Genomic DNA, 15495 nt, shown 5'->3' on the forward strand with positions numbered 1-15495 from the left:
TATTTTCAAGAATCCTTTTTGAGGTTACAGGGACAAACCATCCTGATGTGTAGAAAGAATAGTAAATATGACAGGCGACCAGCTTGGCTTAACAGTGAAATCCTTGCTGATCTTAACCACAAAAAAGAAGCTTACAAGAAGTGGAAGATTGGACAAATGACCAGGGAGGAGTATAAAAATATTGCTCGGGCATGCAGGAGTGAAATCAGGAAGGGCAAATCACACCTGGAGTTGCAGCTGGCAAGAGATGTTAAGGGTAACAAGAAGGGTTTCTTCAGGTATGTTAGCAACAAGAAGAAAGTCAAGGAAAGTGTGATCGCCTTACTGAATGAGGGAGGCAACCTAGTGACCTAGTGAGGATGTGGTAAAAGCTAATATACTCAATGCTTTTTTTTTGCCTCTGTCTTCATGAACAAGGTCAGCTCCCAGACTGCTGCACTGGGCAGCCCAGCATGGGGAGGAGGTGACCAGCCCTGTGGAGAAAGAAGTGGTTCGGGACTATTTAGAAAAGCTGGATGAGCACAAGTCCATGGGGCCGGATGCGCTGCATCCGAGAGTGCTAAAGGAGTTGGCGGATGTGATTGCAGAGCTATTGGCCATTATCTTTGAAAACTCATGGCGATCGGGGGAGGTCCCGGATGACTGGAAAAAGACTAATGTAGTGCCCATCTTTAAAAAAGGGAAGGAGGAGGATCCTGGAAACTACAGGTCAGTCAGCCTCACCTCAGTCCCTGGAAAAGTCATGGAGCAGGTCCTCAAGGAATCAATTCTGAAGCACTTAGAGAAGAGGAAAGTAATCAGGAACAGTCAGCATGGATTCACCAAGGGCAAGTCATGCCTTCTATGACAAGATAACTGGCTCTGTGGATGAGGGGAAATCAGTGGACGTGTTGTTCCTTGACTTTAGCAAAGCTTTTGATACAGTCTCCCACAGTATTCTTGCCAGCAAGTTAAAGAAGTATGGGCTGAATCAATGCATTATAAGGTGGATAGAAAGCTGGCTAGATTGTCGGGCTCAACGAGTAGTGATCCATGGTTCCAGGTCTTGTTGGCAGCCGGTATCAAGTGGAGTGCCCCAAGGGTCGGTCCTTGGGCCGGTTTTGTTCAATATCTTCATTAATGATCTGGTGGATGGTGTGGATTGCACCCTCAGCTAGTTTCCAGATGACACTAAACTGGGAGGAGAGGTAGATACGCTGGAGGGGCAGGGACAGGATACAGAGGGCCCTAGACAAATTGGAGGATTGGGCCAAAAGAAATCTGATGAGGTTCAACAAGGACAAGCGCAGAGTCCTGCACTTAGGAAGGAAGAATCCCATGCACCACTACAGGCTAGGGACCGAATGGCTCGGCAGCAGTTCTGCAGAAAAGGACCTAGGGGTTACAGTGGACGAGAAGCTGGATAGGAGTCAACAGTGTGCCCTTGTTGCCAAGAAGGCCAATGGCATTTTGGAATGTATATGTAGGAGCATTGTCAGCAGATCGAGGGACGTGATCATTCCCCTCTATTCAACATTGGTGAGGCCTCATCTGGAGTACTGTGTCCAGTTTTGGGCCCCACACTAGAAGAGGGATGTGGAAAAAATTGGAAAACGTCCAGCGGAGGGCAACAAAAATTATTAGGGGACAGGAACACATGACTTATGAGGAGAGGCTGAGGGAATTGGGATTGTTTAGTTTGCAGAAGAGAAGAATGAGGGGGGATTTGATAGCTGCTTTCAACTACCTGAAAGGGGGTTCCAAAGAGGATGGATCTAGACTGTTCTCAGTGGTAGCAGATGACAGGAATGAGGAGTAATGGTCTCAAGTTGCAGTGGGGGAGGTTTAGGTTGGATATTAGGAAAACTTTTTCACTAGGAGGGTGGTGAAACACTGGAATGCGTTACCTGGGGAGGTGGTGGAATCTCCTTCCTTAAAAGTTTTTAAGGTCAGGCTTGACAAAGCCCTGGCTGGGATGATTTAGTTGGGGATTGATCCTGCTTTGAGCAGGGGGTTGGACTAGATGACCTCCTGAGGTCTCTTCCAACCCTGATATTCTATGATTCTATGATTCATAGACCTCCACAGGTATCTAACATGAGGTGGCATCATCCAACATAACACTTATCCAGCAGGGGGATAAAATAAGGAAGCATTGGTGTAGCAGAAAGAAAGTAACAGCTCTATGCTCACTAATGTTGGTCAGTAGGGCTTAAATTAAAAAGCATTAAATAACATTAAAAGAGAAAACAGTTCTCAAAACCACCAGCTAGTAACAGTTCCCTTTCTGATTTAGTATCTAGAGTGGTTCAGGCTCCTATATGACCACCTTCCCCTTCAGAGGGCGTCAATGATTTAATAATAGGTTACACCAAAACATCTGAGTCAAGTGGATAGGATGCTAGACTCTGAAAACCTGAGTTACATTCCTGTCTCTACCACCAAGCTGATGGATGACCTGGGGCAAGTCATTCACCTCGGTGTGCTGCAATCTTCAAATCTGTAAAATGGGGATAATGATATATAGTCTTCTTTGTCAAATTCTTTGAGATCTCTGGAGGAGAGCAATATAAGGAGCTAAATATTATCACCATCATATTAAAAAGTCCTCCTTAAGCAGAGTTTCTGAAGTGTAAGGGTTCAAAGTTCCTCTAAGGAACTCCTGAACAATCATTAGCAGGGGCATCAGAAAGCAGGGCGCAGCAGGGAAATGCCATGTAAGCTCCATGTCTACTCTCATCTGTGGATGTGGTTGAGGGAGGACAGTGACTAGTGCTAGATCTGGGAGTGAGGGGAATAAATGGGCGATAAGGAGAGGGTAGGATTTGCAGCTGGGACGGTGGAGTCAGGCAGTGACTGGGAGGAGCAGGTGCTGACTTGGGAAAGGACACAGGCTTTTTAATAGGGAGCAGGAGAAGGTTCGAAATGTGTGGAAATGGAAGGAACAATAGTGCTCCTGAAGACAAGAGAGGCTGCCTAAAGTGTAGGGTTGCCTGGCATATTAGTGGAGGTGGGGGTGGGCTGTGAGGGTGAGGTACATCCCATGCAATGTACCTGGAGTACCCCTCAGTTTCAGGTTAAAATAGATATGTACTTGGGTGTGTGGGAAAAACAATTAAAAACGGCTTTAAACAAAATACTAAAAGCATCCTCTAGTGTTGCTGCAGGCGAATTACCTACCATTATGAAAGAGGGAGAGATTTTATGGTAGGGACATGTTTAGAATGTCCTCTGATGGAAAGCACACAAAAGGGCATTAAATAAATGTTATTTCTTGAGCACTGGGAGTGTGCATGGTGGTGCCAAACAGAGGAAAGCATAAGCCTTACCCAAAACAGCTGCAATCTAGATCAGAAAGGAATGGACACAAACCAAGCAAAGACAGTTATTCCAAATTAAGTGCCAGATCCTGAGCGTGGCTCTGGATCTGGCCCCAAAGCTCTCTATCTGTCTGTCCTTAATTCACCCTGTTGGGTTTACAGTGGCATAGAAAATCATGTTTCCTTGTGCAAAGTGGAGTGAGGAGTGGCTCCCTTGCATTATGTACATGAAATGGAAGGAGTCGGGGATGACTGGCTTAATTACCTCTGATGTTACCACATATTGGGCAGGAGTAGGGGAGAGACCCAGTGTACAAAGCAAGAACCATACGGTAGGTGGGGGAGGGGAAGGGAAGGGAGGAAGGAGGGGAAAGAGAGAATGGGGAGTCAGGAGTAGAGCAGCCACAAGGAGGAATGTGAGGAGACAAGACTTCTAGTAGATTCTGTAATTATATAGGAAGTACAGAAGAGAAAAAGGAAAAGATAGAAGAAAAAATAAAACAGAATGGGGGACAGGAAGAGGAGAGAGTGGAAGGGGTATTATAAGGCAATGTAGCACAGGTCATGCCAGTCTCACTGCTAATATGTTATAAAAATACCACAAGGACAGGAGGAGGATCTATTACAAGTTTATGTAACGTAATTCTGACCTGATCATTTCCTATGTATTCTTGTTCCTTTAGGCATGTGATCAGAATTTGTTATCTGACTATTCTAACATCTAAAATGTTCTTGGATTACAGATTCATTAAATATATCTAGATGACTCTCGTAGTATTATAGACATATTTCAGCATGTCTCGTTATCAGTTATGCTCATCCCACTCATAGGGATGTGTGTTCTATAATAAAAACAGAAGAGTACTAGTGATTCAGGGATCTAAAATAGTTTATACTGCGGCAAAGAATTTTACACTTGAGCCAAGTGTAACATAAAGCTACATCCTGTGATTTGGGAAGAGACGGCAGTGAGTGTGACTTACCAGATCTATAAACAACTGGAAGCATCTTGAATGACATTTGTTTATACCAAAAATCTGTCCTTTTTTTTTCTGCGTAGCCTCTTAATAAAGACTGATGACTCTTCAATTGTATAGCACTTCCTGTGTGCATTCCAATGTAAACTTACTAAAACTAGACAACTTTTAGTTTTTAAAATAGATTTTTTTTCTAATGTCAACTTAAAGTTCATGTACTTGCCAGTAGATAACTTGATAACCCTGCATTAAAGCCCTCTAAATAGAAATACTTCTCGCAGGGAGAAAATCCAGTTTAATAAAGTAACTATCCTTCTGCAAAACAGCATCTAGGAAACTCCAAATACAGTCACATTTTTTTCCATGCAGAACATGCTATTTTTATGTACCGTGTGACTCTTAGCATTTGTAGTCTTCTCATCCCCCCCACATATTGCTGTGCACACACGGCGTGTTACTCAAATACCAATAGAATCAAATTGCTATCGTGACATTCTGACACATCTGGGTCCCGTTAGAACAATGAAACTGTCAGCCAGTAGCGGAGGTTCATGAGTGTGGGACGCAGAACTTTCACAAGAGCTGGCTCTAGATTAATGAAACTCACTCTTGCAAGGGATAAGAGTGACCATAGAAGGAACTGCTTCCAAAATGAAATGCCAAACTCACAACATAAGTCTTAGTCTGTGGAGCATATAGGAAGCACGGCTAACCTATGCGGAACGGGGATGAGTCTGGTGATACCTGCCTCCGGTTATGTTGCTCATCACCCTGTGGTGAATCCCCGATAAAATGGCTTTACTCATGCTTTACTCAGGCCATTTTAGCATGGTTTCTGAGCTTCTCTTCTCCCTAAAGTAAGTTACTTTCCTGGCCCAGCACAGCTGGCATAGAGACACTGTCACACTCTGGCATGTCTGGCTGCTCGCAGAGTAGTGCTCCTGCCTAGTGTCCACCTGCATCCCCTCCCAATTCAGCATCCTCCTCCCCTCAACCATCTTGAATACTAGTCTTACTTCACTCTCCCACTGCACCACCTGGGAAGACTTCAGTCCAACCTCTCCTTTCATCTGAGCAACCACATCTCCAATGCTAATTCTCAGCCCTCCCCCCGGCTGCTCTCTCTCCTCTTCCATGCTGCCTGACAGACTTGACATTAGTGGTAGTGGGGCCTTTCCTGGCTCCTCCCTTCTGTTCTCTTGACTTCACTTCCCCATCCCATAAAAGTTACATATCATGTTATTGTTTATTAAGCACTGGCCATATGCTTGTACAAAACACGAACAAGGACATTGACCTTGCCTTGCGAAGCTCACAGTCTGTGAAGACAAGGTATGGGGCTTTTGAGAGCTTCTTGAATTCTGACAGGTTGTGTGACTGAATCTTAGTGGACCAGCACCCATAGACACCTCCCATTGTCCTCCCTCCTCTTATCTCCACACCAGCAGATGAGAACTGAATCACTTTTACTGGGCTCTCAGGCTGTTTGTACATCTTCAGTTTTTGATAGTGAAGAGGGGAACAGTTGTAGAAAACTTTGCATTGTGTCTCATGCATTTGGTTCTATTCCTTTGGCCTGGTTCTGAGTGAAGGTCCTGGGCCTTAGGAGCATTTAGCTCTAAAGATCCAGCGTTTGAGAACTAGACAATTAAGTACCTCAATCCACACTTTTATATTCTTGAAAATCTCCATTTGGTTTGGTATCTAAGATGATAGCATGGTTTTGTGAAAAATAACAACAGTGTTTCATGATCCTACCTTGTCTTATGGGTATTGTCTTTGCATTCTGTTTTCTGTTAGATCGAAGATTCCATTCTTAAGTACTTTGGGAGTCATACAAGAAGAGCAATTTTATACATTCCTCCTTCCTGTGATAAAAAAGAACTTCAGCTATATCAGCGCATCCTAGCACAATATGGATATACAGTGACAGTCCTTGAAGACAGGAAACTGAATGTAGCACATGGACATGAGCACCACTACCAAGGTAAGAATGATGAGAAACAAATTAATACAAATTAATAAAAAACATTTTGTCAGTAATCCAATATTCATTCAGAATATCCATCACTGAATCTAATTTATAAACTTTATAAACCAATTTGACTAGGGGCTTATAGTCACAATCTGGCCTTGTCCAGTCACACAGATGCTTATTTTTCCACATAGGGACACTCCTTCTATTCTTCTATCAACTGCCTGCTGTTTAACTCCACCCCAGCTCTGTTATTCATCCTAGCCCAGGAAGTCAGTTCTGCTCTGTTCTTGATAGGTTCTTATACCGCCCTCGTCGCTGTAGTATCTGAGTGCCTTCCGTTACAGCATTAAGTGTCAAGACTAACAACAGCCAGATGGAGGGAACAGGGGGAGCAATCCAAAAAAGGCACCACCCACTGCGACACTTTTACTCACCCAGTGGCGCTCCGGCAGCAGGCCCTCACTCGCACTGAAGGTCTCGCCACCAAGGTGCCGCCGAAGACCCGGAACGAGTGAAGGTCGTGCCGCCGAAGACCCAGAGTGCCGCTGGCGAGGTCAAAGAAATATGCCTTGCATATGGAGTGGATGGTGGTGGGTTTTGTAATGGTCCTTAGTTCCTGTGGGAATTTGTTCCACAATTTGAGACTAGCCCCTGCACAGATAAGCTGTACCCTTATGGTAAAAAGTTCCATTGTGCCTGAGGGGTGGACAGCCACAGTCGTCAGCCTGGACCTTGGGATGGTCTTTTAGGTGTGTGAGGCCCAGGCCATTGAGGGCCTTGAAGATAAGGATCAAGATTTTGATCTTGAATCTCTATTCTATAGGAAGCCAGTGTAGAAACTGGAGAAAATTGGTAGAAAGAGACCACCCAGCACTCTGTCAATGGAAGAAAATGACAGTTCTGGTATTTTTATTATGTGGTTGTTTGTGCCTTATAGTAAAGAATAATTATATTGTCATTCATACCTGCAGAAGCTCCCTGCAGTTATCAGATACCTCACTGTTGCTTTATTATTTAACTAATCTCAATTGTGTTTATTTAAACTTGGATAACGTGAAAATTATTCTGTGGGGCTGAATAGAACACACTGTATTGAACACAGCAAATTTCCACTATTATTTTAAGTTAAGTTTTATAGGTAAGTTTTAAAGATTTTTTTTTTAAGGTAAGGTGTGTACATTTTCCCTGATGAGCTGCCTCCTGTATTAGAATATGGAGCATTACACATTCCCCTCTTAAAAAATAAAATAAAATCTGGTTTCTCAGCTCTGTCGTCTCCCACTCACTACCTGCCATCAATATACATCACTCCAGTGACAAGACACAGCACTTCTACAGCCCATGCTGATGCCAGATGGATTTAGCTACAGTGTGGTGTCCAGTGCAGCCAACATCCCATTCTCTGAGGATCATGTACGGCACATCTGCGGCATACTTTTTTTTTGGCTTAACTGGCTGATGGCGCAGGGTTCACTTAAAACTGCTGTAGAGGTTTGTAACCAGTAAACAAACTGTCTGCAGATTTCAGATTTTCTGTAGATATTTATATTTTTACATCCTGTGCCAATAAACCCTGCACTATTTTTTTCCAGTAATGGGAACAAAAATAGCAAAAGTGCTTTATACACTTTCCATCACTGTCCAGATGTACCTGCAACTTTCAACATATGGTAGCTGTATAGAATAAATGGAACAAACAGCAGTTTAATGTAAAGAGTAAGAGCCTTCTCATTCCATTATATAGCAGCATAGACTATTTTAACTGCTTCCAGGGTTGTATATATTCCTAGCTTTAAGGTTAAGTTTTCTTTTGTTTTTAAAGTAAAAAGTAAAAGAACATGCCTGCATTCCAAACTGATGATCTTAGCCTAGAGCTGAAGAAGTTATAACTGGAATTATTTTCCTCTTGCTGCTATATTATGTTTTCTAGTGTTCTGTATGGTGTAGTACTGTACACTGTATTCTGGAGAAGGCTATTTTGAATTATGTTATGTCATAACATTTTCCTAACGAGACTGCTATAATTTATAAAAATGTGTTCCTCGGAGGCACTATTAAAAAGATACAGATAATAGACTGAGAAATATAGATCACAAATATTGTGGAAAAATCTATAGAAAGAATCACTCCTCTTTGCAGTTTTAATTTAGTGCCTTGGCCTGGTGCTTTTATTTTTGCGCAGTTTCAGGTTTTGAAAGTCTGTGGTGTTCATGTATTTTTCATAGTTCAGACTGATTTCTTTAGGATTTCTGTTTATGCTGGATGTGAGCCAAAGGGCCTAGCTGAAGTCATATATGGAAAAAAATTCACTACAAAACATTCTTAACTTTTTTGTGCTGATTAATAATTAATTTTGGGGCCAATTATACTCCGATGTGAAGTCCAAGTACAGCTGATAAACTGGAACTCCATAAGTTTCAGAGTCCTTTTCAACACCTGGGTGGCAGTCACTATTCCAGCTTCCTGACTGAATCATAGAGAAGGTAGAAAAAATGGTTTCTTTTTGTGGAAAAGTCTGGCTTTTTGTTAAAAAACCAAAATGTCTTTGGCAACTGTAAAATATCTAAGTTTTGGACAATGGGTGGAGAGGGGGAGATTAGGGTTTCTGATGAAAAATCCATCAGATAGTGCTTTCTGCAAAAAACGTTTATTTAGTCAAAAACCCAATTTTCCATTGGAAAAAAAGTTGGTCAGAAATTTTCAACTAGCCATGCTGCTCTAGCTTCACTCTTCTTGTGCCTCTAATCCCACATGAAGGGAATGGCCAGTGGATCCATGAAGTCAGGGATCCACCATTCTGCTCCTGCCCATGAACTACTTTAAGTCTTCTCTGCACCAGCCCAGCATGAGCCCCTACACACGTAAAGGATACACACTTCCGGAGTGAACTCCTGCCTTGCCTTGCTGCTGCTCTCATCCCATATAGCAGGGTCCTCTGTGGCTGCTGAAGAAGGACAGAATTTGCTGTCTTATTTCCAATGGGATGTTCAAGTTTTGTTCAATATGTCTGCCACAATGGGCTCGCCTCCCTTGCCTGTCAATCAGGCACATGGTAGTCTCTTTGGATAGAACTTTCCATTGCAACCAGACCTCCTCCTTCAGGCAAGTTACCTCAGTTACTTCTTGCCTCACTCTGAAGGAGCAGCCTCTGGATGAAGTGCCATTTTTGCCACAGCCTAAACCTGTGTTTGGACCCAGCATCTTGGAGCTGCAAGGAAAAGACTAAAAGGATTAGAATAAGCAGGAGAGAGTGCTCCACCCATGCCTCTCCTCTCCAGCTTTCCACATTCAGCCCTTTCTGCACTGTGTGTCAGAGGCCTTCTTCTCACAAGTGCAGAGCTGCTCAACTGCAGCTAATAGTCACTGGGGTGAACAGTGGACTGAACTGCACTTCAGGGCCCTGGCAGAGTCTCAAACTCTGAAGAAGAACCTATGGAGTTAGGTTCTTCCAGCATTCTCTGCTGTTCCTTCCCTCCCTTCCTTGTGGGGAAATCTCTTGTCCTTTGAGCTATAATGAGAATTAACAAGGTCTATGCGGCCTCAGTTCTTAGTGATGTGCTGCCAAAATTTTAATCAGGACTTCCTTCAAAAATGCTCTGCCTCACTCAGCAATTCATGTGACTAAAATGCATTTCCAGCTTCCATCAATTCATTTGTTCCCTATTTTCCTCATGCTACCTGAAAAAAAAATCAATTCCACACACTTCCCTCCTAAAATTAATAAATTGCATGAGTCCCTCCTCCCAAATCCATCAGTTTTTCCATGCTTTGATCAGTACTTTTGCAGACCCCTTTTTAGTCCACTCCCTTTCTTTATCAATTTTGCACCCACAAATCAGAGATCTGTGAGTCCACATGTCTCAGGTCATTTTAGGCTCAGAAAGGGAGACTGGATTTAAGTTGCCTGGCTCATCATTTTTAATGTACCTTCTGTAATAAACTGCAAAATTCCCACATTATGTCTAGCCTTTGGATTGGTTGAGATGTTGCATGTCCCTCATGTCAACCAGTCAGTTTGCCCATGCAAAAAAATGCATCTTAACTGACTGCAGCTGAGTTCAGTGTAATTCTAACTTCATCACCTCCCCACCTCATTTGAATGTTAGTTTCACTAACCTGCAGGAAGTTTATGCGGTTACAGTGAGTACCTTTAAAAAACAATCAAATACCATTCCATGGTACTGACTTTACAATACCATGACAATTGATTATGAATGCCCCTCAAAAAGTAAACCTAAGTTAGGTTTACTTTATGAGCCCCTACATAGCTGATGAAATTCTAGCCCAGCTTTTGGAATGATTTTTGCAATTCATATATTGACTTCTTTTTGGGTTATTTATTGTCCTGTAGGGCAAATATTGACTTGAGCTTTGCTTTGATCGATATTTACCTCTTGGGTCAATGAATCTTGATGTTCATTGGAAACAAAATCAATATCTGCTTCATATTTTATTAATTCATTTGGGGTAGTTCAATGGAGATTCTGCACCATATACATCTTTAAAATTTACATGTGTTGCAAACTGTGTTGATCTACAGTGTTTCTTCTTTTCTGACTTTGTCCTTCCAATGATTTTGTTGTTCTCCCTCATATTTTCATACGAAACCCTGTATGACTGGGTACAGCAGCTTTGTACACAACCTCTGTTTCTAGCAACCAGCTCTGGGGAAGATCAGGTCTGGTGCAGATGGTGGGAGGGGTGAAATTGTGGCGCTTGCACTGAGCAAACCTGAATGAATTTTGGTCGTCTCCATTTCTGGCGGAGGCCATGGAGGTCATCGTGGCTATGAGGTAGCAGTAATTCTTCATCTCTCTCTGGGTATTATTTAGCCCTTTATCAACATTATTACCCCCGTGTGGTAGGCAAATGTTATTATTTCCATTTTACAGATGGAGACATTAGGACAAAAGCTAAGGCTTGACTAATGCCACAGGAGTCACTGTCAGAGCTGGGATGAAAACATGTTGAAAACACATCTTGCTTTAAACCTGTATCTTAGTCCTCTAGATTGCCTCTCGTGCTACTGATCTTCTCTTACCCAGGACCTGGGGCCACATGGGCTACTCAGCAGAGGATCTGGCTGAGTTGCAAGCATCTGGCCAGCGGCAGGGAGAAAGCTTGCAAAACCACTAGTTTCATTAGCACAGCCAGAGCAATGCTTTCGGGAGTTTCATAAGCCCCCAAGACTATTCCATGGCAGCTATCAGTGGTACAATGAAAAACCCACGGCCAATTCCTCACCATAGCACTCAGTTTACGGTTTCAAGGCTATGTCAACAGCAAGAGGGCTAGGAATTTAATTTCTTAAATGAAAACTGACATTAGAAATGAGGAGGGTAAAGGACTGAATAGCGAAAACATAGTGGTTTCTAAAGATGTAGCTGGTTCCCAGGATGATGAATAAACTGGCTGTGGTCCAGTACTTGGGCGCCTAGACAAAGAAGGATCAAGATACATCTTTCTTCTAATGCAAAATACATTAAGGGAAGAAATTCGAGTGAACGTGGTCCTGGGGGCCACATGGAAAGTTCCTCTGGATGCTCCCATCCTTTCCCCATGTTGGTGGCAGTTTCCGCACATTAAAAATGCATGTTGGTAGTGCAGCTACAAATTGGGTACAGCTGGCCAGAATGGGAGAAGCCAGAAAGCAAATGCTCTGTGCAACATGCTTCCCAGAGACAGGGACAAGTTCAGCATGAAAACATGCCTAAAGTAGTACCAAGAGTACAAGAAACATGGGCATAAACTAGTCAGATTAAAAGGATTAGAACTACCTCGTAAGCTCAGACTCCATCAAGGACTGTAGGCAGGATTAACTGAAATCTTCAGTCTTTATTTTTAATTGACCATAGTATTGTTTGGAACAACGTCTTACTTCTGGACATTCCAGTCGCCAGCCAGTTTCTGTGAAATCAGATTAACTCTGGCAAACAATTATAAAGACACAAAAGGTCCAGAGGAAAACTGCTGTTCTGTTCTGTAAACATCTGGTTGCCATTTTCAATTACAAGGACCAACCCACTTAAGGAAGCAGTTTAGTTTTTTTGGAACAGGAATGAGACACTGGGGTTTTTGTTCTTTGCACATAGTGGAGAGTAAAGGAAATGTCAGGACTAAAGAGTCACTAAAAGCTCAGCGTTTATAAATAAGAAAGTCTCTGAGAAAATGAAAGTAAATTGAACCCAAGTTCTAGCAGTGTAAACAACCCTGTTGAGTTAAGGTTAGATAAACATGACTAAAGACCCAAGCATGCCAATAAAAGCACAAACTGTCTCCTGTCATAAATAAATGAGTGATTTTAATATTGTGCAAAATAATTACAATGAAGTTGGCCACAAAGTGACTGTTTGCATGTCACAGTCTAAATAAAAAATATCTTCTAAGGTTGCCGGATAAAGAACGTTTCCTCAAAAGCATCGTAGGTTTGATTAACTAATGGCTTAAAAGCACATCAGACACTGTACAAAATATATTAGTTTCTTAAGGCAAAATTTATGTCATGTGTGTTCCTGGCAAAGCTTTGTCAAGTAAAAATGTACATTTCAAATGTATACTGTTCTCCTATCTTTCAGCAGAACTTTGTAGACTCAATGCACAAAAAAGGCTCATAGAGCTGTAATAACATCCATCAGAGCTTACCAAATTACTACCATATTTAAGGTGTTTGTTAGGTTTGCTCCACTTCATTATAATGAAAGCTCAATGTGATTTGAGAAAAAACATGTTACAAACACAAGAAAATAACATTTTGGTCACTCTTATGTTGCTTTTAATATTGCTGCTTGTCTGTTTGCTAAGTACTACTAAGTGTGGGTCTGATCCCATACCACTGATGTCAATGCAGGTATTTGCAAAAAGAAAAGGAGGACTTGTGGCACCTTAGAGACTAACACATTTATTTGAGCATGAGCTTTCATCAGCTACAGCTCACTTCATCGGATGCTCAAATAAATGTGTTAGTCTCTAAGGTGCCACAAGTCCTCCTTTTCTTTTTGCGAATACAGACTAACATGGCTGCTACTCTGAAACTTATCATAATGCAAGTATTGCCACTTATTTCAGTAGGAGCCATATTAGCCCCTAAAATACCCATATAATTTTTTTTTCTCTAATGGGAGTCTGCATTATCATGCTAGCGTATACTAGCATACTGTGTACTTTTCAAAACCATATTCATTCTCCTTGCTTATTTTGAACAGAACATGTTGTTGTTTCTTTAACCTAAGCACTCTGAAAACATTTCTGTAGATCATTGTTGAAATAGAGTGAAAAAAACCCTCTGTAAAATAGTAAGTTTTTAAAAAATAAGATGAGTTGTTTGCCCCCAAAAGGGAAGATGTTTACTGATTATTTCAAAGGTATGCAAATATTGCATTTTACCAAGTTAAAAACAGAATATAGTTACAATAACAATGTACATTTCTTGGAATATATATTCCAAACTTAATCACATGCATGAGTGAATCCCAGAGCCAGTACTGTGATAACTTTTATGTTGAGTTATAGCTGAAAACAATTACAAAATTTTAGCTGTCTGAATACACTAGGTAAAATTAATATTTTTCTTGAATAAATTATACCATGTTAACAGAATATGAAAAACAACATTATCCAGGCGGTGAAGCGGGGCCATGCTGTGACTCCACTGAAATTAAATGAATTATACCGGGGATGAATTAGGCCCAGATGGTGTAAATACATGTGATTTACTATGTGGTGAAAGCCCTTTAAATTGGGGTAAGGATTAATTTAATACATGTAGCAATATGGTAAGAAAGTTGCAACAACAAATAGTATACTAAAATAGCACGGAGCTCCTATCAAGTGTACTGGGACATGTGCTCTTCAACAAAGTCATAAATGATCTGGAAAAAGGGGTGCACAGTGAGGTGGCAAAATTTGCAGATGATACAAAATTACTGAAGATAGTTAAAAATCCAAAGATGACTGTGAAGAGTTACAAAGGGAACACAGTAAATTGGGTGACTGGATGACAAAATGGCAGATGAAATTCAATGTTGATAAGTGCAAAGTAGTGCACACTGGAAAAAATAATCCCAACTATACATACAAAATGATTGGGTCTATATTAGCTGTTACCTCTCAAGAAAGAGATTTGGGAGTAATTGTGGATAGTAAACATTTGCACAATGTGCAGCAGCAGTCAAAAGAAAGGGATAGAAAATAAAACAGAAAATATCATAATGCCACTATATAAATCCATAGTGCGCCCCCACCTTGAATTCTATATACAGTGCTGGTCACCCCATCTCATAAAAGATGTATTAGGATTAGAAAAGGGGCAGAGAAGGGCAACAAAAATGATTAGGGGTATGGAATAGCTTCCATACGAAGGGAGATCAAAAAAGACTGGGGACTGTTAATCTTAGAAAAGAGACAACTAAAGTGAGAATATGATATATGTCTATAAAATCATGAATGGTATGGAGAAAGTGAATAGGGAAGTGTTATTAACTGCTACATGTAACGTAAGAACTTCGGGTCTTGCATGGATGAGACGATGGTGTAGGGAGAAGGGGTTTAGATTTATTAGGAACTGGGGAAACTTTTGGGAAAGGGGGAGTCTATACAGGAAGGATGGGCTCCATCTAAACCAAAATGGAACCAGACTGCTGGCACTTAAAATTAAAAAGGTCATAGAGCAGTTTTTAAACTAAAGGCTGGGAGAGAGCCAACAGGTGCGGAGGAGCACATGGTATTGACAGAGACATCCCTTAGTGGAGGATCTACTAATGAAGATTCTCTATGTCCTAATGAGGAGAGTATGGAAGATTAAATACAGGTAGGATCTGATGAGAAACAGTCAAATGAAAAAAAGGCCCATACAATTACATCATGTAATGGCAGACAGCTAAAAAGTGACAAGTTTTTAAAGTGCTTATATACCAGTGCTAGGAATCTAAATAATAAGATGGGTAAACTAGAGTGCCTTGTATTAAAGGAGGATATTGCTATAATAGGCATCACAGAAACTTGGTGGAATAAGGATAATCAGTGGGACACAGTAATATCGGAAGGACAGAACAGGTCGTGCTGGTGGGAGAGTGGCACTATCTGTGCAAGAAAGCGTAGAATCAAATGAAGTAAAAATCTTAAATGAACCAAACTGTACCATAGAATCTCTATGGATAGTAATTCTATGCACAAATAATAAGAATATAGCAGTAGTGATATATTACCAACCACCTGACCCAGATGGTGATAGTAACTATGTAAT

The 15495-nt window shown here is 41.4% G+C and overlaps 1 protein-coding gene across 1 annotated transcript in view; it reads left to right on the forward strand.

Moving 5' to 3' along the window:
* The window catches only part of CPED1 (cadherin like and PC-esterase domain containing 1), a 216742-nt gene that overhangs the window by 14676 nt on the left and 186571 nt on the right, over positions 1 to 15495 (forward strand). Inside the window, exon 3 of the mRNA XM_073328194.2 lies at positions 6077 to 6263. Coding sequence (XP_073184295.2) covers positions 6077 to 6263 — 187 coding nt within the window. The remainder of the gene's footprint in view (positions 1 to 6076; positions 6264 to 15495) is intronic.

This window comes from Lepidochelys kempii, chromosome 1 (genome assembly GCF_965140285.1).
Source record: "Lepidochelys kempii isolate rLepKem1 chromosome 1, rLepKem1.hap1, whole genome shotgun sequence".
In the NCBI taxonomy this organism is placed as follows: domain Eukaryota; kingdom Metazoa; phylum Chordata; order Testudines; family Cheloniidae; genus Lepidochelys; species Lepidochelys kempii.